This window comes from Leucoraja erinacea, chromosome 4 (assembly GCF_028641065.1).
Source record: "Leucoraja erinacea ecotype New England chromosome 4, Leri_hhj_1, whole genome shotgun sequence".
Taxonomy (NCBI): Eukaryota; Metazoa; Chordata; class Chondrichthyes; order Rajiformes; family Rajidae; genus Leucoraja; species Leucoraja erinaceus.
In genome coordinates this window covers 4,256,555-4,282,225 of record NC_073380.1, presented here as the reverse complement: position 1 = coordinate 4,282,225, position 25,671 = coordinate 4,256,555, and the positions used below count along the sequence as shown (strand labels likewise).

The window sequence follows — 25,671 nt, the reverse complement described above, 5'->3', positions numbered from 1 at the left end:
ATGGGTTAGGAGGGAGAGATAGATCAGCAATGATTGAATGGTGGAGTAGACTTGATGGGCCGAATGGCCTAATTCTGCTCCTATCACTTATGACCATGTGAACTCCACAGTGCCACCAGTCTTTGTATCATCAGCTATTGTGGAAATATTTGGATTTTCCTAGTACAGGGCTCCGTGCCTTGCCCAGCCTGTTGGTTTTGCATCACCATTGGTAGCAAAGGTCTGCTTTTTTACACATGGTTCCTTCCAGAGAGCTACAGCAGAAGGTGAGGATTATCCAAATAGGCCAAATATAATAACATCAGCCGGGTAGTACGTAGATTGTTTGCTGGATTGTTCCCCATGTTGGCGGAGTCCAGAACCAGGGGTCACAGTTTAAGAATAAGGGGTAACCCATTTAGAAGGGAGTTGAGGAAGAACCTCTTGACCCAGAGAGTTATGAATCTGTGGAATTCTCTGCCACAGAATGCAGTGGAGACCAATTCACTGGATGTATTCAAGAGAGAGTTGGATTTAGCTCTTAGTGCTAACGGAATCGAGGGATATGGGGGAAAAGCAGGAACGGGGTACTGATTGGTAATGATCAGCCATGATCACATTGAATGGCAGTGTTGCCTTGAAGGGCCAAATGGCCTACTCCTGCACCTGTTGTCCATGTTTCTATGTTTGCCAAAGTGAAATTAGTAATAGGTGATGAAGTCCGGGTGCCGCTATGGTCGAGAGGGGGAGAGGAAGAGAGTCAAAGAGTGTTTTATTGTTATATATCCCGAAATGGAATGATGGGATTCTTGCAGCAGCACAACATGATATTCAGTCGGAATCATCAAACGCAGGTTCGATTCTTATATTTGGTGAATATATTTGCCCTGCAGGCATTTCAGTGACATTTCTCTACATTATTTCTGTGATAAAGGGCTTCCAGGTGTGGACTCCTATATCGGCGAGACCCAGCGCAGGCTCGGCAATCTTTTCGCCAAACACCTCAGCTAAGTCTGTCTTAACCTACCTGATCTCCCAGTTGCTAAACACTTTAACTCCCCCTCCCATTCCCAACCTGACCTTTCTGTCCTGGGCCTCCTCCATTGTCAGAGTGAGGCCCAGCACAAATTGGAGGAACAGCATCTCATATGTTGCTTGGACAGCTTACACCCCAGCAGTATGAACATTGACTTCTCTAACTTCAAGTAGCCCTTGCTTTCCCCCTCTCTCCATCCCCTCCCCCTTCCCAGTTCTCCCACCAGTCTTACTGTCTCCAACTACAATCTTTCTCTGTCCCGCCCACTCCCCCGACATCAGTCTGAAGAAAGGTCTTGACCTGAAACGTCGCCCATTCCTTCTCCCCAGAGATGCTGCCTGTCCCGCTGAGTTACTCCAGCTTTTTGTGTCTGTCTCCACTGTCCCGTGTTTTGCCCATGTCCCTCTAAACCTTTCAGATCCATGTGCCCATGCATTAAGGTTAGATGCGATTAAATGCTGTTATAGTCCCTGCCTCAACTACCTCCTCTGGTAGCTCATTCCATACACCCACCACCCTCTGAGAAAAGATTGCCTCACAGATTCTTATTAAATCTTTCCTCTCTCACCATAAACCCATGTCTCTAGTTCCCGAGTCCTCCACTCTGGCTAAAAGACTCTGTGTTCACCGCGTACATTCTCCTCACAACATTACGTTTGGAAACTGCCTCCTAGTGATGTATATCCATAGGGTGCGAGCTAATATTTACACATCTAGTCTCCTCACATTATAGGTTTCAATTCTATCATCTTCCATGCTTTTAATCAGTCACCTTCATTATGACAAGCTGTGTAGGAAAGAACTGCAGATGTTGGAGTAACTCAGCAGGTCAGGCAGCATCTCTGGGGAGAAGCAATGGGTGACATTTTGGATCGAGTCTAGAAGGGTCTCGACCTGGAACGTCACCCATTCCTCCTCTCCAGAGATGCTGCCTGTCCCACTGAGTTACTCCAGCATTTTGTGCCACTTCGATTTAAACCAGCATCTGCAGTTCCTTCGTACCAATGTTTATGTCTGTTGAACAAGTTAGGATAAATGAACTCTGTGGTTCCTGCATGAAATTTAAAATGAATCTTTGTTTTCGCCTTGACTTGTCCAGGTTGAAGTTGAAATCCAGTTGGTAGTTTTAGTGCGAAACGAGCTGCGATAGCTTCAGCAGGCTGGGATTATCTCAGTTAATTGTTGTCCTTTGGTCTTCTGCAGCTGCAGCCCCCTGATTCCATCGCCCAGCTGAAGACTGAAGGGAGCAGTGGTGACTCCTATCGTCTGAATCAGAAAAGTGATCCACTTTCTTCATCTTCATCTGTGACTAAACTGCGAAGAAGGAAGACAAAGGCTGAGGAAGCACCCTGGAGCACACTGGCCACCAATCATCCTCCTGACCCACCTATACCTCAGGGCAAGGAGTTCCACAATGTACAATTTCCTCAGACATTATCCCCACCTCCACCTCCAGATATCCCTCACACTGGTTAGTGCGTTGATTAGTGAGTCTTGCCTACAGGGGGTTTTAAAGCAAAAAGCTATTTAGCTTCTAGTTGTGGCTGTTAATTGTGTTGAAAGAATTCTGAAGATTTTGTTGTTTTTCTTTGAAAACCACATGTATACTGGTATTTTCAGGTATGTCAGCATGTTTAGTTATGTAAAGCTTTTCTTTGATCTTTCTCCGTAACTTTAAGTGATGTGATGCATGCCAGTTCCTCCACTTTATTGCTCATGGGTTGGACTGCACCATAGCTGCTGAGATCATGGTTCCTACTTAGGCTGAAACATGCACTTAAAATCTGCACAGCTGATGAAAATAGAAGCCTGGCTTTCATTTCTTGATTGGTCCACATTTGCTTATGAAAGAAACGAGTCAGATTTCACAACTCAGGATTGCATATCATCCTCGATATAAAACAGCAATGTTTTTTTTAAGAAAAAAGAACTTTCTACTAGAATTAGATTTATTTACTCACAGTCAGTCTGACAGAACCAGCCAGTTGGTCACCCTGATGTGTTTTTTTGTAATGAATTTCTTTGTAAACACCAGGGGATTGAAAGTTCAGCACAACTATTCCATTCATTATTGCGTAGTGGTATCGAAAGCTGACACGAAAATAAGCTACTACAATGAAGGAAAACGAGTAACTAAACCCATTGAAGCAAGATGTGGTTTACTTGAGCAATTCTTCTCTAAAGCCCCTCTCACTCCAGCACTTTGTCGCTCAGGTTCGAATATTCCAATCGGCATTCGTTGCCAAGATCACCATCCTGGGTTGTCACGGCTCCAATGACCGTCCCCATCAGTAGTAAGACAGGACAATCAGACAGTCTGGCAAAGCGCCGTGTACCAGAGGGTGCAGATAGAAGTCATCAACGCCTTCTGCCTGTCGTACCCCCGTGGTAAGCGACCGTCTCCCACGCTGCCCAAACCAAATAAAATACATGGAGCGACCAAGTTGCACACGTGTACTCAATCAAACCTCGGGGGAACTAAAATCTTGTCGCATTTGGAACCCTGACCCATGATTTGATCGTTCTGTGGTTCCTTGTTCTGTAAGAAAATTTACCTTTAAAATTTTATATCTTGAATCTATATTTTTTTAATGAAATGACAGAGATGGGGAGGAGTGCTTCAGTTGGTGGCGAGGGGGCCAGTTGTTGCTGAGATTTGATTGGGCTGGCAGCAGACTGTGGGTTTGTGGAGTAAAACATTGCTCAGTGATGTCGCTGCATTTGGGCTACGAATGGTAGTATTTTGAGTGTCCGTCAGGCACCATCTCATGGGTTATGAGGAGGCTCCTGACTGCAATTTGAAATCGTCTGATGTTGTGACCATGTGTGATATCAAAAGCAGTGGTGGTCGAGAGAACTTTTGAGACAATGAGTCTCCAGACTCTATAATCAAAGATGGATTTGGAAGTTTGTAATTAGCTGTGGTCTGTTCACTGAGTGAGTGACAGGCCGGATGCATTGTACTTATAGTCATGTCCAAGACTGTCAAAGGAGAGAGCCTAGCTCTCATTGTTATAAATATTGTGGGTGGACTTTCTCCAGCCAACTAAAGTGTTCATCAAAGTCTGGAACAAGATGTAGACTCTAAACAAAATCAAAAAGGCAGAGCAGAAAGTTTGTTGATTTGTGGAATAAACAGGAATCTCTCCTGCGTAATTGTAGAACTGGCTCAACTACTAACATCACTCTACACCAGTCAGTGTCCCGTGGCTCTTGGTCCAGTATATATAGTTTCAAACACCAGATTGTAACTAATTCAGCCAGTATTTTTCTTCTTCTTGCTATGATTTCTCTCATCTTCCTCCTTCCGAAGGAGCCACCCATCACATCATGATTTCCGATACTGAAAATGGAAAAGCTGGAGGAAAATAATCATTTGGCTCAGTGTGAGCTAGAGGGAACACTTGCCCAAATGGCAGGCTCTGGGGGACATCAGCGACACCAGCGAATCAGGCTTGAGGTTTTAAATGATTGCTCGCTGAAATGTCCATTTGCATACGTCTCCACTATTAACCAAGTCCCTGTCATTGCCAGCTTGAATTTGTTTCCGTGTTTGTTCAAGGTTTCTGCAGCTTTCAGGCTAGCACCATTTCTAGGCTTGGATGACGGGGGATGACATGCCATCGACTTCTCCAAAGTCCACTCATTGTCACAAAATCAATTCTTGCCAATTGGATTTGTTCCAAATTATGTTTGTTGTCTATACTGTTCACTTCTCTCAAAACCAGGAGGCTGTAATCATGCACTCTACCACCCAGATTTTCAGTTTACATTTTTGGGGCTAAATTGATCACGAAATGGGTAGAGAAAGGGAGAACTAAGAGTATAAGGTGAACTTTTGATGGAAAGATTTTTTGTAACCAAAGGTTGTTTTGTTTTCTATATGAGGGAACTAAAAAGTCTTTTTCCTTTCTTGGGAAGAAATTCTAAAATTCCTAGTAAGAACCCTGATCTGAAGCCTACGATTGGTGTAACTGCCTTGTAACTCACTCAAAGCCATCAGTGCTGCCTTCAACTGAATGTACTCTTCTGATTGTTGTTCAGCAATGTTTAAAGTCGTGCCATTTGATGTCGGCGTGAAGGCTATAAGTCGCATGATGTCTTTGACGTCAAGTCAGTGTAAGCTATCGATCATGTTAGTGGCAAAAGAGGAGGTTGTTTTGTCAAGAAATTTATGCAATGTGTTGTACATCTTTTTTAAAGCAATTTAAAAAAAAAAAAAAAAAAAAAAAAAATCCGTCACGAGGTAGTGTTTGAATTCCCTGACAGAAGCGGCTGGAAATGTGCTTCGGGACCAAGTGTGTGCGTGTGTGTGCGGGTAGTGCAGGTAGTCTTGTCGCCAAGCACACTACCTCATGAAGAATTTTTTACCAAACTTTCATTACTTATTCTGCTACACTTTTTTGTAAAAGAGGAAAATACTGTCTTGCTAAACAAAGGAAAAAAAATAAAAGTTATGACTATGCTGGATTGCAGAACCCGTGCTGTTTGTCTTTCTTGTTTGAAGCTTGAGGCGCTCCTCATTATTTATCTAATTACAACACAAAGTATTTCACATGTTGAATGGTATCACCTATTGCCTATTTTTTACAATGGGATTGAATTCTGGCAGTCAATGGATGGCTTCAACATCAGGGTTCTTGTGGACTCCCTATCCTCAGTTGTTTTTAACCCCTCTGGCTCTCAAGCTCAATAGTGTGCTGATATAGTCAGCCGTTCAAAAATAGATATGACTAGCAAAGTGGCTTCAGGTGGGGGAGAGGGCTTGGACGATGGGACAGAACACCTCGGGGGGGGAGAGAGGGGAATACGGAACCTCCACTTTGCCTTTGCAAAGAACTAAAAATACCCTAGACACAAAATGCTGGAGTAACTCAGCGGGACAGGCGCATCGCTGGAATGGGTGACGTTTCGAAATGTCATCATTCCTTCTTTCCAGTGATGCTGCCTGTCCCGCTGAGTTACACCAGCATTTTGTGTCGATCTTCAATTTAAACCAACATCTACAGTTCTTTCCTACTAAAAATGCCATGGTTTCCTTGCTCTAAGATGTCCTCTAATTTGGATTATATGTTCTGACATGAAAGCTTTCTCTCCGAGACACTAGTGTCATCACAGCTTAGATTAAAATATATCAAAGTTTACAATGTTTGGTGTCAATTCAGGCAGGAGCTCAATATTGGGACTGTCATCAATGCAAGAACTCAATGGTTAAATTCTGCCTAAAAAAAAGCTTCAAAGGAAGCAATAATTGGATGCGAATTTTATTGTTGATAATGAACTCCGAGTCATCTTGCACCTTGTGCACACAAGTTCTTCCTGCCATGCTTTTCCCTTTTCATTGTTGCATCACTGGCATTCCAAGCAGACCCTGCTACTAGATGATGATGATGGATGGGTAATAAAATTGTGTCCATTGCTGCAGCCTGTGGCAGCAGCACTCAATATTCACGCAAATCACTAAACTCTTACCTCACTTGCAAACTTTTCTCCACGTTTAAGTCTACTTTGAACTATCTTCATGCATGCAAGCATTTTCATATATTAAAAAACCTCAGCCTAACTGGTGTGGGTGATGTTTGTGAAGCTAGTTATTCTGGTTCTGAAACGCAGAGGCGATTTCCCTGTTTATGACAAGTCTCGTTCTTTAAGCAGAGCCACATGTAAAATTAACAGGGCTCTTAGGGTTAGGGTTAAGTTGTCCAGTTGCAGCAAAGATTACATCTGTTCCGTACTTGGATCGCTAAATATGCAATATTTTTCCTTTAATGTTTAGGCTTTGAATGAATGATGTATTTGCATTGGAATTCAGCTGTGCTGCAGCAGCCAAAGGGAATTAAAGGGTTAAAAACCTGGGATAACTCAGCGGGTCAGGCAGCATCTGTGGAGAACATGGATAGGTGACGTTTCACAGAGTGCTGGAGTAACTCAGCGGGTCAGGCAGCATCTGTGGAGAACATGGATAGGTGACGTTTCACGAGTGCTGGAGTAACTCAGCGGGTCAGGCAGCATCTGTGGAGAACATGGATAGGTGACGTTTCACAGAGTGCTGGAGTAACTCAGCGGGTCAGGCAGCATCTGTGGAGAAGATGGATAGGTGGCGTGTCAAGATGGGACCCATCAGACTGTCAAGATGGGACCCATCAGACTGATTGGTAAAAACTATTGCGAGTAATGATCATGGGTTTATTTAATTTGGTTGAGAACATCTTGTGGACAACTTTCACAGTGGGTAAAGAGGCATTGTATTTGATGCCCGAAGCATTCTTGTCACATGTGTGGAGTGTAGGGGTAGGATGCATGTGTGTTATTATTACTGTAGTACATTGACCTCATACGATGGAGACAGTTTCGACAAGAGCTTCAGGGCTGAGATAGTCACGACCCTGACAGGAGGGGAGAAGGACTCTGATCAAATTTATGTGGATCTTATAAAATTAGTAAAACTTAGAAAATAATATAAATACTAGATAGTAGACTGTCAAATCTTGAGAGGCACGTGGACGTAAACCTCTAAATAGCCAGAAATAGGGCAGGAAATGTATGTAAACATCAGAAATAGATTCCAGGAAAAGTCGTAGAGTTAAAGACCCTGAAACCTAAAGTTCTTGCTGGAAGCTGATGTTGGGAGGGTTTGTGCGTGCGGTTGTATCGTCTTTGTTCATGATAACCACTTTGTGATTTGTTCACAGTGATGTACCATTGTCATAAGGTCGCAAGTGATAGGAGCAGAATTAGGCCATTCGGCCCATCAAGTCTACCCTGCCATTCAATCATGGCTGATCTATCTCTCCCTCCTAGCCCATTCTCCTACCTTCGCCCCATAACCTCTGACACCTGTATCTATTTTTCTCTGTCTTCTGTGGCAAAGAACTCCACAGATTCACTGCCCTCTGACTAAAGAAATTTCTCCTCAACTCATTTCTAAAAGAACATCCTTTAAATTTTGAGGCTGTGACCTCTAGTCCTAGACTCTCCCACTAGTGGAACCATCCTCTCCACATCCACTCTATCTGGGCCTTTCATTATTCTGTATGTTTCAATGAGGTCCCCCCTCATTCTTCTAAACTCCAGCGAGTACAGGCCCAGTGCCAACAAACATTCGTCATAGGTTAACCCTCTCATTCCTGAATTACAATGAGGTGCCATTGCGCAAAGTTAAAGGATGGTTGGAATAGTTTCAGGATTCGAGGAAGGACATTCTTGCTTTTGAGGGAGTGCAGCGTAGGTTCACCAGGTTAATTCCCGGGATAGCGGGACTGTCATATGCTGAGAGAATGGGTCAACTGGGCTTGTATTCACTGGAATTTAGAAGGATGAGAGGGATTCTTATAGATACATATAAAATTCTTATGGGACAGGTGAGATGCTGGAAAAATATTCCCCATGTTGGGGGAGTCCAGAACCAGGGATCACAGTTTAACAATAAGGGGTTGGTCATTTAGACAACAGACAATAGATTAAGGAGTAGGCCATTCGGCCCTTCGAGTCAGTACCACCATTCACTGTGATCATGATCTATCTTTAGGACTGGGACGAGCAAAAACATATTCACCCAAAGAGTTGTGAATCTGTGGAATTCTCTGCCACAGAAGGCAGTGGAGGCCGATTCACTGGATGTTTTCAAGATAGTTAGATTTAGCTCTTTGGAATAACAGAATCAAGGGATATGGGGGAAAAAGCAGAAACTGGGTACTGATTGTGGATTGCCATGATCACATTGAATGGCGGAGCTGGCTCGAAGGGCCGAATGGCCTACTCCTGCACCAATTGTTTATATTCCTATGATAGCCAGTTAACCAATAAGTCTGGGTCTCTCCCCTCCCTCTCCCCCACCCTAGCCATCCTACCAGTTCCACTGTTCGCATCCTCGTGTCCCTTCGTATCACCTCTTCCCCAGCCAACAACGGGCCATTGTGGGCTCCACCCTTCCTTGGTCATCTGTTGCCGGCCTTGCTTTGTTTTGGCCTTTTCTTTCCTCCAGTTTCTTCCAGAACCAGGGGCCACAATTTAAGAATAAGGGGTAAGCCATTTAGAACGGAGATGAGGAAACACTTTTTCTCACAGAGAATAGTAAGTCTGTGGAATTCTCTGTCTGTGGAGGCCGGTTATCTGGATACTTTCAAGAGAGAGCTAGATAGGGGTCTTGAAAATAGCGGAGTCAGGGGATATGGGGAGAAGGCAGGAACGGGGTACTGATTGGGGATGATCAGCCATGATCACATTGAATGGCCGTGCTGGCTCGAAGGGCCGAATGGCCTACTCCTGCACCTATTGTCTGTTGTTTCCCCCGCCCCCTCTACTTTCAGTATGAAGGTCCTAACACGAAATGTCACCCATCCATGTTCTCTCAGGCTGCTGCCTGCCTGTCTGTCTGTCCCGCTGAGTCACTCCAGCACTTTGTGTCTATTTTCGGTATTAACCAGCATCTGCAGTTCCTTACCATACCAAACTGGGGTATAACACCGGGTGGCACGGTGGCGCAGCGGTAGAGTTGCTGCCTTACAGTGCTTGCAACACCAGAGACCCGGGTTCGATCCCATGTACGGTTGCTGTCTGTGCGGAGTCGGTACATTCCCCATGTGACCACGTGGGTTTTCTCCGAGATCTTCGGTTTCCTCCCACGCTCCAAACACGTGCAGGTTTGTAGGTTAATTGGCGTGTAAATTGTAAATTGTCCCTAGTGTGTGTAGGATAGTGTTAGTGTGCGGGGATCGCTGGTCGGCACGGACTCAGTGGGCCGAAGGGCCTGTTTCCACGCTGTATCTCTAAACTGAACTAAAACTGAACTTGGCTATTACCGAGTAATAACCAAAAGCCTGGGATAGAAAGCTGACTGGGTGAAAAGTGGAGAGTTTGAGGTTGCATATGGTTCTACAAAGAGGAGGATTTATGGGGGATGTTGGCTGGTGGAAGTGAGGAGAGTAACAGGCAGTTTATGGGTAAATACAAATAAGTTCATGCGACTGGCAATTATTCCATATCTATATTTTCCATTCCTGAAAGCTATAATTCCTGGTGATAAATCGCTTCATATCCCTTGCATTGACTCTGTTGTGATGAAGAGATAACCCAACTCCTTACCCTGTTATAGTTTACATTTTTTTGTGTTGCATGAATTTGTGGAGTAAAGAAGCGGAATGTTCCTTTGCCTTCGGGCATTGTATAGAGTAACGTGCTCGCTGGAAAGGGTGCAGAGAAGATTAACGAGGGTGTTGCCAGAACTCGAGGAGCTGAGCTACAGGGAGAGAGAGGTTGAGCAGGCCAGGACTCTATTCCTTGGAGCGCAGGAGACAGGTGAGGGGTGAAAACTGAGAGGTTTTCAAGAGTCAGATTTAGCTCTTAGGGTTAAAGGGATCAAGGGACATGGGGGGAAAAAAGCAGGAACGGGGTACTGATTTTAGATGATCAGCTATGATCATATTGAATGACGGTGCTGACTCAAAGGGCCGAATGGCCTACTTCACCTGTTTTTCTATGATCATATAGAGGTGTATAGGATCATGTAATGAATAGATTGGGTGAATACCGAGGCTGTTTCTCTGCAGGTCTGTGTGTCTTACCCAGAGTAGGGGAATCGAGAACCAGAGGACATAGGTTTAAGGTGAGAGGCGAAAGATTTAATAGGAACCTGAGGGGCAACTTTTTACTCAAAGGGTGGTGGGAATATGGAACGAGCTACCAAAGGAGGCAGTTGAGGCAGCTACAGTATTTAAAGAACGTTTGTATGGTTACATGGATAGGACAGGTTTTGAGGGATCTGGGCCAAATGCAGGCAGGTGGGACTAGTTTAGATATTCAGGTTGGGCCGAAGGACCAGTTTCCATGCTGTATCAATCTATGCGGTTTTCACACCCAACATCAAGGCCGTATGTTGACGGTGAAACTGGCGTTACATTGAGCGAATGATTGCCTGCCCAATATTCATGTGATAGGAGCAGAATTAGGCCATTCGGCCCATCAAGTCTACCCTTCCGATCATTCATGGCTGATCTATCTCCCCTCCTAACCCCATTCTCCTGCCTTCTCCCCATAACCGCTGACACCCGTACGAATCAAGAATCTATCTATCTCTGCCTTAAAAATATCCACTGACTTGTGGCCTCCACAGCTGTCTGTGGCAAAGAGTTCCACAGATTCACCACCCTCTGACTAAAGAAATTCCTCCTCATCTCCTTCCTTAAAGAACGTCCTTTAATTCTGAGTCTGTGCCCTCTGAGGGGTTTTAGACTCTCCCACTAGTGGAAACATCCTCTCCACATCCACTCTATCCAGGCCTTTCATGGTTACGTGTGTGAACGTGCATCTGCTAGACTAGAGGAAATGAAGGCGGGCGTCACACAAGGACATGAAATGTTTCCACAATGTTATTAGGTTACGAACCTACAGTAACATTCCAGTAAGCTGGCATGTTTTTAATGATCCCACTGAGTTCCTAGGGAGCGGGAAATCTCGGCCTGGGAAATTTGGAGGGAGGAGGAAATAGAACAGCTCTTAAATCTCAACTTATCAAAAGCAGCTGCACTCCGCATCACATCCATCTGGGAGATGAGTGTATGGAGCAAGGGAAAGAAGCAGAGTGACTATGGAGTGGGAGATGGATGAGAATGGCTGGCCTGGGCTTAGTTTAGTTTAGAGATACAGTGTGGAAACCTTTGGACCACTGACCAGCGATCACTCCGTACACTAACACTATCCTACACACACTAGGGACAATTCTAATACTGCTCCTATTTCTCCATGCTGGGTGTTGCAGCGGGTAGGGTTGCTGCCTCACAGCGTCAGGGACACGGGTTCCATCGTGACTACGGGTTCTGTCTGTACGGAGTTTGTACATTCTCCCCGTGACCTGTGTGGATTTTCTGATTCTTCCCTCATTTACTTTGACTTGTGATCCAAATCCTCCAATGTTTCATCTGCCTTGTTTGTACTTTCTCCCCGTGACCTGTGTGGGTTTTCTCCGGGTGCTCCGGTTTCCTCCCACACTCCAAAGACGTGTGGGTTTGTACGTTAATTGCCTCTGAAAAGTTGCCCCGAGTGTGCATGATAGAACTAGTGAACAGGTGATGGCTGGTCAGCACGGAATCGGCGAACCGAAGGGCCTGTTTCCATGATGTATCTCTAAACTAGTTACTCCAGCACTCTGTGAAACGTCACCTATCCATATTCTCCACAGATGCTGCCTGACCCGCTGAGTTACTCCAGCACTCTGTGAAACGTCACCTATCCATGTTCTCCACAGATGCTGCCTGACCCGCTGAGTTACTCCAGCACTGCATGGTTTTTATTCTCAGTTACCTGGCCTGTGGTTCGAGCACCAGCCTGCACTCCTCTTGCACTCTGGACACATGCTCTGGACGAACGAGTGAGCGTGACATAACACTGTTCATAATTGATACAGTGACTGGGCGGCACGGTGGCGCAGCGGTAGAGTTGCTGCCTCACAGCGCCAGAGACCCGGGTTTGATCCTGACTACGGGTGCCGTCTGTACGGAGTTTGTACGTTCTCCCCGTGACCTGCGTGGGTTTTCTGATTCTTCCCTCATTTACTTTGACTTGTGATCCAAGTCCTCCAGTGTTTCAACTGCCTTGTGGCTATTCAGTGCTTTCTTTCACTACTTTCTTTAGGAAGGAAACCACAAAGGTCTACCTGCATTAACTATTCTTTAATGAATGAGGGGACACTTCATTGAAACTTACTGCATAGTGAAAGGCTTGGATAGAGTGGATGTGGAGAGGATGTTTCCACTAGTGGGAGAGTCTAGGACCAGAGGGCACAGCCTCAGAATTAAAGGACGTTCCTTTAGGAAGGAGATGAGGAGAAATTTCTTTAGGTGGTGAATCTGTGGAATTCTTTGCCACAGACGGCTGTGGAGGCCAAGTCAGTGGATATTTTTAAGGCAGAGATAGAAAGATTATTGATTAGTACGGGTGTCAGGGGTTATGGGGAGAAGGCAGGAGAATGGGGTTAGGAGGGAGAGATAGATTAGCTATGATTGAATGGCAGAGTAGACGATGGGCCGAATGGCCTAATTCTTCTGCTATCCCTTATGACCTTGCCAATGGATTGGAATTTCTTGGTTACTGTCAAGGCTACAGGAGGTTTTAAAATAATTTTGTCATTGCAGATTTAAAGATTTTTGTATTCATTAGACGAGGGTAAAGTTACTAGTCCTTTCTGTGCCGAGCAGAACCTGCTTTTAAACACCACTTTTCATGGCCTCAAATTATTTCAAGATGTTTCTGGCCAGTGAGTTTGCTTTTTGATCCATTTATTTTTGCCGTCAAATTCTTCATTCCTCACAATTGCTGCATTGAAAAATAATTTATTATCCGTGGAAAAGATTACTTTGTCACAGATTTATTAGTTTGCCTCCTTTAGTTAAGACAAAATGTCAAAATGCTGCAATGAGCAACAATCCTCTGACGTTTGTTAAAAGGGAATAAAATCTGGGCACCTTGTAACTGTTAGCAGGTCGAGATGTAACGCGATCATCCTGTCTGTAATTTCACTCAGTTAAAGGGCGCTCTTTTAGAAAGGAGGTGAGGAGCAACTTCTTTAGTCAGAGGGTAGTTAATCTGTGGAACTCGTTGCACAGACGGCTGTGGAGGCCAAGTCAGTGGATATCTTTAAGGCAGAGATGGACAAATTCTTGATTAGAACGGGTGTAAAGTGTTATGGGGAGAAGGCAGGAAAATGGGATTAGGAGGGAGAGATCAGCCATGATTTAATGGCGGAGCAGACTCATAGAAACATAGAAAATAGTGCAGGAGTAGGCCATTCGGCCCTTCGAGCCTGCACCGCCATTCAAAATGATCATGGCTGATCATCCAACTCAGTATCCTGTACCTGCCTTCTCTCCATACCCCCTGATCCTTTTAGCCACAAGGGCCACATCTAACTCCCTCTTAATTATAGCAAATGAACTGGCCTCAACTACCTTCTGTGGAAGAGAATTCCACAGATTCACCACTCACTGTGTAAAAAATGATTTTCTCATCTCGGTCCTAAAAGACTTCCCCCTTATCCTTAAACTGTGACCCCTTGTTCTGGAAAACATTAATATCAAGAGTGGGCCGAATGGCCTAATTCTACTATAACTTGTGAACTTCTAAAAGATACACTTGTGCACCTGGCTTTGCTAAGTGCTACATTCAGCGAAGTATGGATAGGAAAGGTATAGAAAGCTATAGGTGTAACCTTGAGTAGGCGTGACAAGCTTGGATAGGGCATCTTGGTGGCCATGTATGTGTTTAGTTTATTGTTACGTGTACCGAGGTACAGTGAAAAGCTCTTTTGTGGCGTGCTATCCGCTCAGCGGGAAGATAACACATGATTACAATTGAGACATCCACAGTGTACAGATACATGATAAGGGAATAATGTTTAGTGCAAGGTACAGCCAGTAAAGTCTGATTAAAGATAGTCCAAGGGTGTCCAATGAGGTATAAGGGAGTGTTTTAATGCTATCTGCCTAATGTCAATGCCAGTAGGATTGGCCAGTGATGCTGCTCTCTGGTCAAGCTGGAGCCTTAAAACCCACAAGGAATGAAATAATATTTGTTCACAAACCAAACCTGAATGTTTCTGGCTGATTTAAAGGGCGGTAGAGTTGCTGCCTCACAGCGCTAGAGACCCGGGTTCCATCTTGACTACGGATGCTGTCTGTACGGAGTTTGTATGTTCTCCCCATGACCGCGTGGGTTTTCTCCGGGTGATCCGGTTTCCTCCCACACTCCAAAGACGTTCAGGTTTGTAGGTTGATTGGCTTCCGAATAGTTGTCCCCATATGTGCATGATAGAACTAGTGAACAGGTGATGGCTGGTCAGCACAGACTCGATGGGCCAAAGGGCCTGTTTCCACGCCGTATCTCTAAAGTCTAAAGGGCCTGTACACAAAGCATCAAAACATCACTTATCCATGTTCTCCACAGATGCTGCCTGACCCGCTGAGTTACTCCAGCACTCTGTGAAACGTCACCTATCCATGTTCTCCACAGATGCTGCCTGACCCGCTGAGTTACTCTTTGTTTTGTCACCTTGACAATGTAGGCTGAATATTGTGGGTGGATGTATGTTGTGTGTCGGTCCTTATTATAATTTGATTTAATGGTTTAATTTCAATAATCACTCTTGCAATCTTGGATTGGTGTAGTGGCTGTATGGAGATATTGGATAAACTGGGATTGCTTTCTCTGGTAGGTTGGTAGGTTGTGTGGAGATCTGACAGGTAAATCAAATATCGGAGGCATAGATTGGGTTGGTGCCTAACACGGGCGACTATCTACATGCCGGCCACAGGAGAACAACTACAGTCACACATTACAATCCCTCCACACTCTTAAATCTCTACTCCTGCAGCAACATATCTTACTTTAACTATGATACATAGACAATAGGTGCAGGAGTAGGTCATTCAGCCCTTTGAGCCAACACTGCCATTCAATGTGATCATCCACAATCAGTAGCCCGTTCCTGCCTTCTCCCCATATCCCTTGATTCCTTTAGCCCCAAGAGCTAAATCTAACTCTCTCTTGAAAATAGGCTTTTTACTGGCTTTACCTTGCACTAAACGTTATTCCCTTATCATGTATCTGTACACTGCAAATGGCTCGATTGTAATCACGTATTATCTTCCCGCTGACTGGATAGCATACAACAAAAGCTTTTCACTGTACCGAGGTACACATGACAATAAACTAAACTGAACTGATAGTAGATAAAAAAAATGCTGGAGAAACTCAGCGGGTGAGGCAGCATCTATGAAGCGAAGGAAATAGGTGACATTTCGGGTCAAGACCCTTCTTCAGACTGTTTGGGGGGGGGGGGGGGGGGGGGGGAAGAAGAAAGGAAAGAGGCGGAGACAGTGAGCTGAGGGAGAGCTGAGAAGCGCAGGGGAAAGAGGGAGAAAGCAGGGACTCCACGAAATTTGAGAAGTCAATGTTCGTACCGCTGGGGTGTAAACTACACAAGCCAAATATGAGGTGCTGCTCCTCGAATTTACGGTGGGACTCACTCTGGCCATGGAGGAGGCCCAGGACAGAAATATGATCATGGCTGATGAAGAAACTGAACTGATATCTCCTTCCCCAAGGTGGAAATGTCAAGGACTAGTAGACTGAGCTTTAAGGTGAGAGGGGTAAAGTTTAGTAGAATCAAGAACCAGAGGACATAGGTTTAAGGTGAGAGGGGAAAGAATAAATAGGAATCTGAGAGGTCACCTTTTCACACAGGGTGGTGGGTGTATGGAACAAGCTGCCAGAGGAGGTCGTTGAGGCTGGGACTATAACAACATTTAATAGGCATTTGGACAGGTACATGGATAGGACAGGTTTAAGATGGATATGGGCTAAATGTGAGCGTATAGGACTAGCTTAGATGGTCAACATGGAAGCAGTGGGCTGAAGGGCCTGTGTGCGTACTGTGACTCAATGAGATGTGTGGGCAGGTGTGGTGGGTGCCTGGAATTCGCTGGGGGTGGAGAGATGCGGTGGGGACATTGAAGAGACTGTATGATCGACACGGGAAGGATGTGGATTACGTGCAGAGAGAAGAGGTCACTTTAATTTGGCTTTGTGTAGGGCACGGACATTGTGGGCCGAAGGGCCTGGTCATGTGCTGTACCCATCCGCCTCCTTTGTAAAAGTGGATCGTTTGCGGATGGCACCATGATTGTTGGGGCTGTGAACTGTGAGGCAGACTTCAGACGGTAGAGATACAGCGTGTAAACAGACTCTTCGGCCCACCGAGTCCACACCGACCAGCGATATCCCCGCATACTAGCACTATCCTACACACTAGGCAAGCAGGGATCGGAGTGGATATTCACCGGGTGGAACCCTGACACGGCACGGTGGTGCAGCGGGTAGAGCTGCTGCCTCACAGCACCAGAGACCCAGGTTCCATTCTGTCTACGGGCGCTGTCTGTACGGAGTTTGCACGTTCTCCCCGTAACCTGCGCGAGTTTTCTCCGAGATCTGTGGTTTCCTAGATGTTTTCACGAGAGAATTAGATTTAGCTCTTGGGGCTAACGGAATCAAGGGATATGGGAAGAAAGCAGGAACGGGGTACTGATTGGGGATGATCAGCCATGACCACATTAAATGGCGGTACTGGCTCGAAGGGCCGAATGGCCTACTCCTGCACCTATTGTCTATGTTTCTATGTCTCCTCCCACACACCAAAGACGTGCAGTTTGTAGGTTAATTGGCTTGGTATAAGTGTAAATTGTCCCTAGTGTGTGTAGGATAGTGATTGTGTGCGGGGATCGCTGGTCGGTGCGGACTCGGTGGGCAGAAGGGCCTGTTTCCGCGCTGTACCTCTGAACAACACTGAACTAAAGATTTACTGGAGCTGCTTGTGTTTTGTTGCAGGGTCGGTCGTTAGCTGGCTTCCACCCCGACAGCCCGGTGTCCTTGGGATCAGCGACCTGATGCCTCTCGACCTCTCTCAGAATTCCCGGCTCCGGATCCCAGCTCCGCACCTTGCCGAGAACCAAGCGGCCACCAAACCTCGTCCCAAAGCCGTGACTCGCACGGCCAGCGGTTACTCAGCAGGTCAGTTACGCTACGGTGAAAGAACACGTCAACTAGAAACATAGAAACATAGAAAATAGGTGCAGATGGAGGCCATTCGGCCCTTCGAGCCAGCACTGCCATTCATTGTGATCATGGCTGATCGTCCCTTATCAATAACCCGTGCCTGCCTTCTCCCCATATCCCTTGACTCCACTGGCTCCTAGAGCTCTATCTAACTCTCTCTTAAATCCATCCAGTGATTTGGCCTCCACTGCCCTCTGTGGCAGGGAATTCCACAAATTCACAACTCTCCGAGTGAAACAGTTTTTTCTCACCTCAGTCTTAAATGACCTCCCCTTTATTCTAAGACTGTGGCCCCTGGTTCTGGACTCGCCCAACATTGGGAACATTTTTCCTGCATCCAGCTTATCCAGTCCTTTTATAATTTTATATGAAAATTTCTATAAGACCCCCTCATGGCGATTTCTAAACTCCAGTGAATACAAGCCTAGTCTTTTCAATCTTTCCTCATATGACAGTCCCGCCATCCCAGGGATCGCAATCTCGTGAACCTACGCTGCACTGCCTCAATCACCAGGATGTCCTTCCTCAAATGCGGAGACCAAAACTGTACACAATACTCCAGATGTGGTCTCACCAGAGCCCTGTACAACTGCAGAAGAACCTCTTTACTCCTATACTGAAATCCTTTTGTTATGAAGGCCAACATTCCATTAGCTTTCTTCACTGCCTGCTGTACCTGCACGCCAACTTTCAGTGACCGGTGTACAAGGACACCCAGGTCTCGCTGCACCTCCCCCTTACCTAACCTAACCCATTGAGATAATAATCTGCCCCCTTGTTTTTGCCGCCAAAGTGGATAACCTCACATTTATCTATATTATACTGCATCTGCCATGCATCTGCCCATTCACTCAACCTGTCCAGATCACCCTGCAACCTCCTAACATCCTCTTCACAGTTCACACTGCCACCCAGCTTTGTGTCATCCGCAAACTTGCTAGTGTTGCTCCTAATTCCCTCTTCCAAATCATTAATATATATGGTAAACAGTTGCGGCCCCAAGACCGAGCCTTGCGGCACTCCACTCGCCACTGCCTGCCATTCTGAAAAGGTCCCGTTCACTCCTACTCTTTGCTTCCGGTCTGCCAACCAATTTTCTATCCATGTCAACACCCTACCCCCAATACCATGAGCTCTAATTTTAGTCACCAGTCTCCCGTGCGGGACCTTATCAAAGGCTGTCTAGATACAATACATCCACTGGCTCCCCTTCATCCATTTTACTTGTCACATCCTCAAAAAATTCCAGAAGATTAGTCAAGCATGATTTTCCTTTCATAAATCCATGTTGACTTGGACTAATCATTTTACTGCTATCCAAATGCCCCATTTTTACCTCTTTAATAATTGACTCCAGCATCTTTCCCACCACCGAAGTCAGGCTAACAGGTCTGTAATTCCCCGTTTTCTCTCTCGCTCCTTTCTTGAAAAGTGGGATAACATTAGCTATCATCCAATCCACATGAACTGATCTGAATTTATAGAACATTGTAAAATGATAACCAATGTGTCTGCTATTTCTAGAGCCACCTCCCTGAGGACCCTGGGATGCAGACCATCAGGCCCAGGGGATTTATCATCCTTCAGTCCCATTAGCCTACCCAATACTATTTCTCGCCTATCGAAAATTTCTTTCAGTTCCTCTACCCCCTTAGATCCTGTGTCCTCCAGCACAACTGGGCTTGTATTCATGGCAATTTAGAAGGATGAGAGGTTATCTTCTAGAAACATATACAATTATTAAGGGATTGGACAGGGTAGATGCAGGAATATATTTCCCAATGTTGGGGGAGTCCAGAACCAGGGGTCACAGTTTAAGAATAAGGCGTAAGCCATTTAAGACTGAGATGAGGAAAAAGTTTTCCACCCAGTGAGTTGAGAGTCTGTGGAATTCTCTGCCACAGAAGACGGTGGAGGCCAATTCACTGGATGTTTTCAAGAGAGAGTTAGATTTAGCTCTTTGGGCTAACGGAATCAAGGGATATGAGGAGAAAGCAGGAACGGGGTACTGATTTCAGATGATCAGCCATGATCATATTGAATGGCGGTGCTGGCTCAAAGGGCTGAGTGGCCTACTCCTGCACCTATTTTTTATGTTTCTATGTTACTGGTTAGCACGCAGCTAAAGCTCTTCACTGTACCTCGCTACATGTGAGTTTTATTAATTAAACTACTTGGTGTCCTGTCAGCCGTCGTTGTGGACTCAGAGCCCGGCACAGCTCACACTGCCGAGGATGACTAGTTTACGAATGAACTGCAGATGTTGCTTTACATCTGTGGAGAACATGGCTAGGTGACGTTTCACAGAGTGCTGGAGTAACTCAGCGGGACTGGCGGCATCTGTGGAGAACATGGCTAGGTGACGTTTCACAGAGTGCTGGAGTAACTCAGTGGGTCAGGCAGCATCTGTGGAGAACATGGATAGGTGACGTTTCGGGTCGAGGCCATTCATCAGACAGATTCATGGGAAAGGGAAACAGCGATAGAAACAGTGATGTAGAGACGCAGTAGAAATGAATGAAAGATATGCAAAAAGTAATGATGATGAAGGAAACTGGCCATTGTTCGCTGTGGGCTCGGTGAAAACCAGTTATAGACAATGTTTCAATAAGACAACTTTGAAACGAGTACAATGATTTGGATGGGGGAGGGACTGGGAGAGGGGATGCAAGAGTTAGAGAAATCAATATTCTCGTGGCCCAAGTGAAATATGAGGAAATAATAGGGACTGTGGTGAGATCGTTTTCACAATGAAGTTCAACATTAACAAGGGCTGAATTTGTGCCAAAAAATGGAAGAAATAGCAATCACTGCCTTTCATTCACAATAATAATAATAATAATAATAAGAAGAAGAATACACTTTATTATCATTGTAAATACATACAACCACATTTCATATTGTACAAACTACATGTGATACATTTATGAGTACAGACCCTCTGTTATCAGGCATCTGAACGGTCCTTCCATAAGCTAGGGTACTGCCCGATTCACCTCTACCCCATTGCGGACATTGGACTTGGTCTGTGGAACTGATGCGCTACAATGCTGAGAACTACATTAGACATACGCTCATCCAATTTAAAACATTACATAGATTATATTATTCAAAAACTAAATTAAATAAAATCTTCCCTAATGTTTCACCAATCTGTGATAAATGCCTGTGTCAAGAAGCTACCATAGCGCACTCTTTTGTTTTTTGTACAAAAATCCCAAAATTCTGGTATGAAATATTTGATCTTTTTTCAAAATTAATCAAAATAAAACTGGTACCAAAACCAGAATGGATTATCTTTGGAATATCGGAAGGTAACCCTGAACTAAACGTGTTTCAGAAGAATTTATTTAATTACGGGCTAATAATGGGAAAAAAAGCTTAAACTTAAATTCTGGAAAAATGCGCCCACACCAACAATAAAAATGTGGATATCAAATATGTTTGAAACATTACATCTGGAAGAGATGAGATTCCTCTTAGCAGGTAAAGCAGACCAATTCCAAAAGACGTGGTCTGTGTTTCTGGACCTATTACGAGTATGAGGTGTAATAGTAATTTAAATAAATACAAATATATAAATAAGTGGTATCAGGACCTGGTAACGGGAGGTAAAATAACAAAAACAGACTTGGTTGGTAGTCCCCTTTCTGGCGGAGTTTAATGTTATAAATAGAGCGATTGTTCCTATTTTCTTTTTCTTTCTTTTCTAGGGTCTATTTTTCTCACTTTACTTCCTTCTCTAACTACTTTTCTAAGGGCTTTCTTTTCCCAACACTCTTGCACTTCACGACTCTTGCGCACTTTCTTTACTTTCCTTACTTCTATCTTTTTCTTAAAGCTCAAAAAAAAATGAAGCGGTACAAAAAAATGTATTAAGATATATGTGTTGTGTAGTATTGTAATTTACCGTACTTCTAATAAAAATAAAATAAAAAAAATAAAAATAAAAAAAGAACTACATTCTGTATTCAGAGTTAAGGAGCCACTCAATGTGGAAACAGGCCTGTCCATCCCAGCCAACATGCCCCATCTACACTAGTCCCACCTGCCTGCGTTTGGCCCATATCCCTCTAAACCAGTGGTTCCCAACGTGGGGCGTACGCCCCACAGGGGGGCAATTTGATTTTTAAGGGGGGCAATTGAGCGCGACTGAGGAGGTCTGGGTCCAAATTTTCGATTTTTATTTTTTAGGATTTTCCATCAGGTAAACATGTAGTTTATGTTTCAGATGTTATTTTGAGTAAATATTTTTTTTGGGGTAAAAAAGGTCTTTATTGTGTAGTTATTACAACCAAGGTATTGGCGTTTTAAGCTTCTTCAGCTGAAACGGAGTTCACTTTTTAAATGATAAGAATTATATATCACCACATGGGGGGGGGGGGGGGGGGCATCAGGATTTTAGAGGTGATTAGGTGGGGCATGGCCAAAAAAAGGTTGGGAACCACTGCTCTAAACCTATCCTATTCATGCACCTGTCCAAATGTTTCTTAAACGTTGTGTAAGTACCTGCCTCAACTAGCACCTCCGGCAGCTCGTTCTGTACAACCACCACCCTTTGTGTAAAAATGTTGCCCCTCAGGTTCCCCCCCTCACCTTAAACCTATGTCGTCTGGTACTTGATTCTCCGACTGGCTGGCTCGAAGGGCCGAATGCCCTACTCCTGCACCTATTGTCTATTGAACCATATAGAATTCTTAAGGGTTTGGACAGGCTACATGCAGGAAAAATGGTCCTGATGTTGGGGGAGCCCAGAATCAGGGGTCACAGTTTAAGAATAAAGGGTAGGCCATTTAGGCCTGAGATGAGGAGAAACTTTTTCACCCAGAAAGTTGTGAATCTGTGGGATTCTCTGCCACAGAAGGCAGTGGATGTTTTCAAGAAAGAGTTAGATTTGGCTCTCAAGGCTAACGGAATCAAGGGGTATGGGGAGAAGGCAGGAACGGGGTACTGATTGTGGATGATCAGCCATGATTATATTGAATGGCGGTGCTGGCTCAAAGGGCCGAATGGCCTCCTCCTGCATCTATTGTCTACGTTTCTATTTACCCTTTCTATTCCTCTCATAATCTTACACACCTCTGTAAGATCCCCCCCCACCCCATCCTCCTGCTAGTCCGAGTCTTCCCATTTGCTCTATCAATGGTACTTGAGTTTGAACTGAGTGTATTTGTGTGAGGTATATCTGACCGGTTTGGAGAGCATGCAATTTTATCACGGTACCTTGGTACATGTAACACTAATAACCCTAATCCGAAATTTAACCCACTGAGTTTAAGATCCCCGCACATTAACACTATCCTACACACACTGAGGACAATTTACATTTACACCAAGTCAAGTAACCTACAAACCTGCACACCTTTGGAGTGTGGGAGGAAACTGGAGATTTCGGGGAAAACCCACGCAGGTCACGGGGAGACCGTGCAAACTCCGTACAGACAGCACCCGTAGTCAGGATGGAACCCGTGTCTCTGGCGCTGTGAGGCAGCAACTCTACCGCTGCGCCACCGTGCTGCCTGAGTTCCTCCGGCACTTTGTTTTTTGAACTTGGAGGTTTCCTTCATTTGTGATATTTAATATGCTTTATTGTCTCCCATTTTAACACGGTACCTCTTCTTTCCCCCTGGCCCAAGTAACGAAGAACAGAAGAATGGTGGAGGATCCATCATCTCCCAAAGGAAGTCCAACAGCGATGGTCCAAGACAAATTGAGGTGCACCTTCCCCAGTTGCTGCAAGATGTTGACGAAGGACATCCACAGGAAGTGTTGCCACAGGTCCGAGAGGGGCTTGGAGCCCAAGACTGGAGCTTCAGAGAGTCGGCTGCACACGTTTGCCACCGCTGTAGACACGCCAAGGTCAGCAGTGGACACCCCAGAGAGCAGGAAAGGAAGGCCAGCAGCTGGGCCAGTCTGTAAGTATACATCCATCAACGTCATTCCTGGGCAAATAGCTCTGAATCATGGACATCTTTCACCCAGAGGGCGTTTACCAGAATGATGCCTGGAATGAGCAGGTTAGACAATAGACAATAGGTGTAGGAGTAGACTGTTCGGCCCTTCGAGCCAGCACCGCCATTCAATGTGATCATGGCTGGTCAAATTGAATGGGTTAACCTATGATGAGCGTTTGTCGGCACTGGGCCTGTACTCGCTGCAGTTTAGCAGAATGAGGGGGGACCTCATTGAAACATACAGAACAGTGAAAGCCCTGGATAGAGTGGATGTGGAGAGGATGTTTCCACTAGTGGAGAGTCCAGGACCAGAGGTCACAGCCTAAGAATTAAAGGATGTACCTCTACAGGGCCACACGGTGGCGCAGCGGGTAGAGCTGCTGCCTCACAGCGCCAGAGACCCGGGTTCCATCCTGACTACGGGTGCTGTCTGTACCGAGTTTGTACGTTCTCCCCGTGACCTGCGTGGGTTTTCACCGAGATCATCGGTTTCCTCCCACACTCTAAAGACGTACAGGTTTGTAGGTTAATTGGCTTGGTATAATGTAAATTGTCCCTAGTGTGTGTAGGATAGTGTTAGTGTGCGTGGATCGCTGGTCGGCGCGGACACGGTTGGCTGAAGGGCCTGTTTCCGTGCTGTATCTCTAAACTAAACTAAATGTTAGAAAGGAGATGAGGAGGAATTTGTTTAGTCAGAGGGTGGTGAATCTGTGGAATTCTTTGCCACAGACGGCTGTGGAGGCCAAGTCAATTGATATTTTTAAGGCAGAGATCGATAGATTCTTGATTAGTACGGGTATCAGGGGTTATGGGGAGAAGAAATAAGAATGGGGTTAGGAGGGAGAGATAGATCCCATGCGATCTAACCTTCCAGAGCAGCCTACCATGCAGAATCTTATCAAATGCCGTACTGAAATCCCCGTGGATAAAGAAGGTCCTTGCTCTCATCAACATTTTAGAATCCAATTGAATTGAAACGTTTTGGTTATCTCTTCAACAATGTGAAATCCGTGCGACACCATCTCCCATGTACAAAACCAGGCTCACTATCCCTAATCAGCCCCAGTCTATACAAATGCCAATGTAAAGCCCCAGAACACTCTCCAGTAACTTGCCTACCACAGACGTTGGCTCACTGGTCTGTAGTTCCCAAGCTTTTCCTTCAGGCCATTCGCAAACAGAGACACAACATTAGTCACCCTCCAGTCACCTGGCACCTCACCTGTGTCTAAAGACAACTCGTATGTCTCAGCCAGGGCTCCTGCAATCTCCACTCCAGCTTCCCACAGTCCACAGATACATCTGACCAGAGCTGGGAGATTTATCTACTTTCATATAGTCTACAATGTAGAGTACCTCCTTGAGCGTCATGTGGGCTGTCCTCAGACATCTACATTAGCTGTCCCTCGTTCACTAGCCACAGAGTGATACAACTTGGAAACAGGCCCTTCAGCCCAACTTGCCCACACCGGCGAACCTATCCCAGCTACACTCGTCCCACTTGCCTGTGTTTGGTCCATATCCCTCCAAACCTGTCCTATCCATGTACCTGTCTAACTGTTTCTTAAACGTTGGGATAGTCCCAGCCTCTACTACCTCCTCTGGCAGCTTGTTCCATACACCCACCATCCTCTGTGTGAAAAGGTTACACCTCAGGTTCCTATTAAATCTTTCCCCCTTCACCTTGAACCCGTGTCCTCTGGTCCTCGATTCCCCTACTCTGGGCAGGAGACTCTGTGCGTCTACCCGATCTATTCCTCTCATGATTTATACACCTCTATAAGATCACCCCTCATCCTCCTGCGCTCCAAGGAATAGAGACCCAGCCTCCTCAACCTCTCCCTGTAGCTCACACCCTCTAGTCCTGGCAACATCCTCGCGAATCTTCTCTGAACCCTTTCCAGCTTGACAACATCTTTCAAGTCTTTCATGTCTTTCTCCGTGGTTAAAGCAGAGGAGAAATAGACACAAAATGCTGGAGTAACTCAGTGGGGCAGGCAGCATCTCAGGGGAGAAGGAATGGGTGACGTTTCGGGTCGAGACCCTTCTTCAAACTGATGTCAGGGGAGTGGGCGGGACAGAGATAGAATGTAGTCGGAG

At 45.4% G+C, this 25,671-nt stretch overlaps 1 protein-coding gene across 7 annotated transcripts in view; it reads left to right on the top strand.

The window, feature by feature from the left end:
* phf20l1 (PHD finger protein 20 like 1) overlaps positions 1-25,671 on the top strand; it is a 94,244-nt gene that overhangs the window by 45,131 nt on the left and 23,442 nt on the right. For all 7 annotated transcript variants that reach the window (XM_055633561.1, XM_055633563.1, XM_055633559.1 and 4 more), the window contains 3 exons: positions 2,219-2,486; positions 17,390-17,572; positions 23,254-23,532. In XM_055633561.1, the coding sequence (XP_055489536.1) occupies positions 2,219-2,486; positions 17,390-17,572; positions 23,254-23,532 (730 nt within the window). The remainder of the gene's footprint in view (positions 1-2,218; positions 2,487-17,389; positions 17,573-23,253; positions 23,533-25,671) is intronic.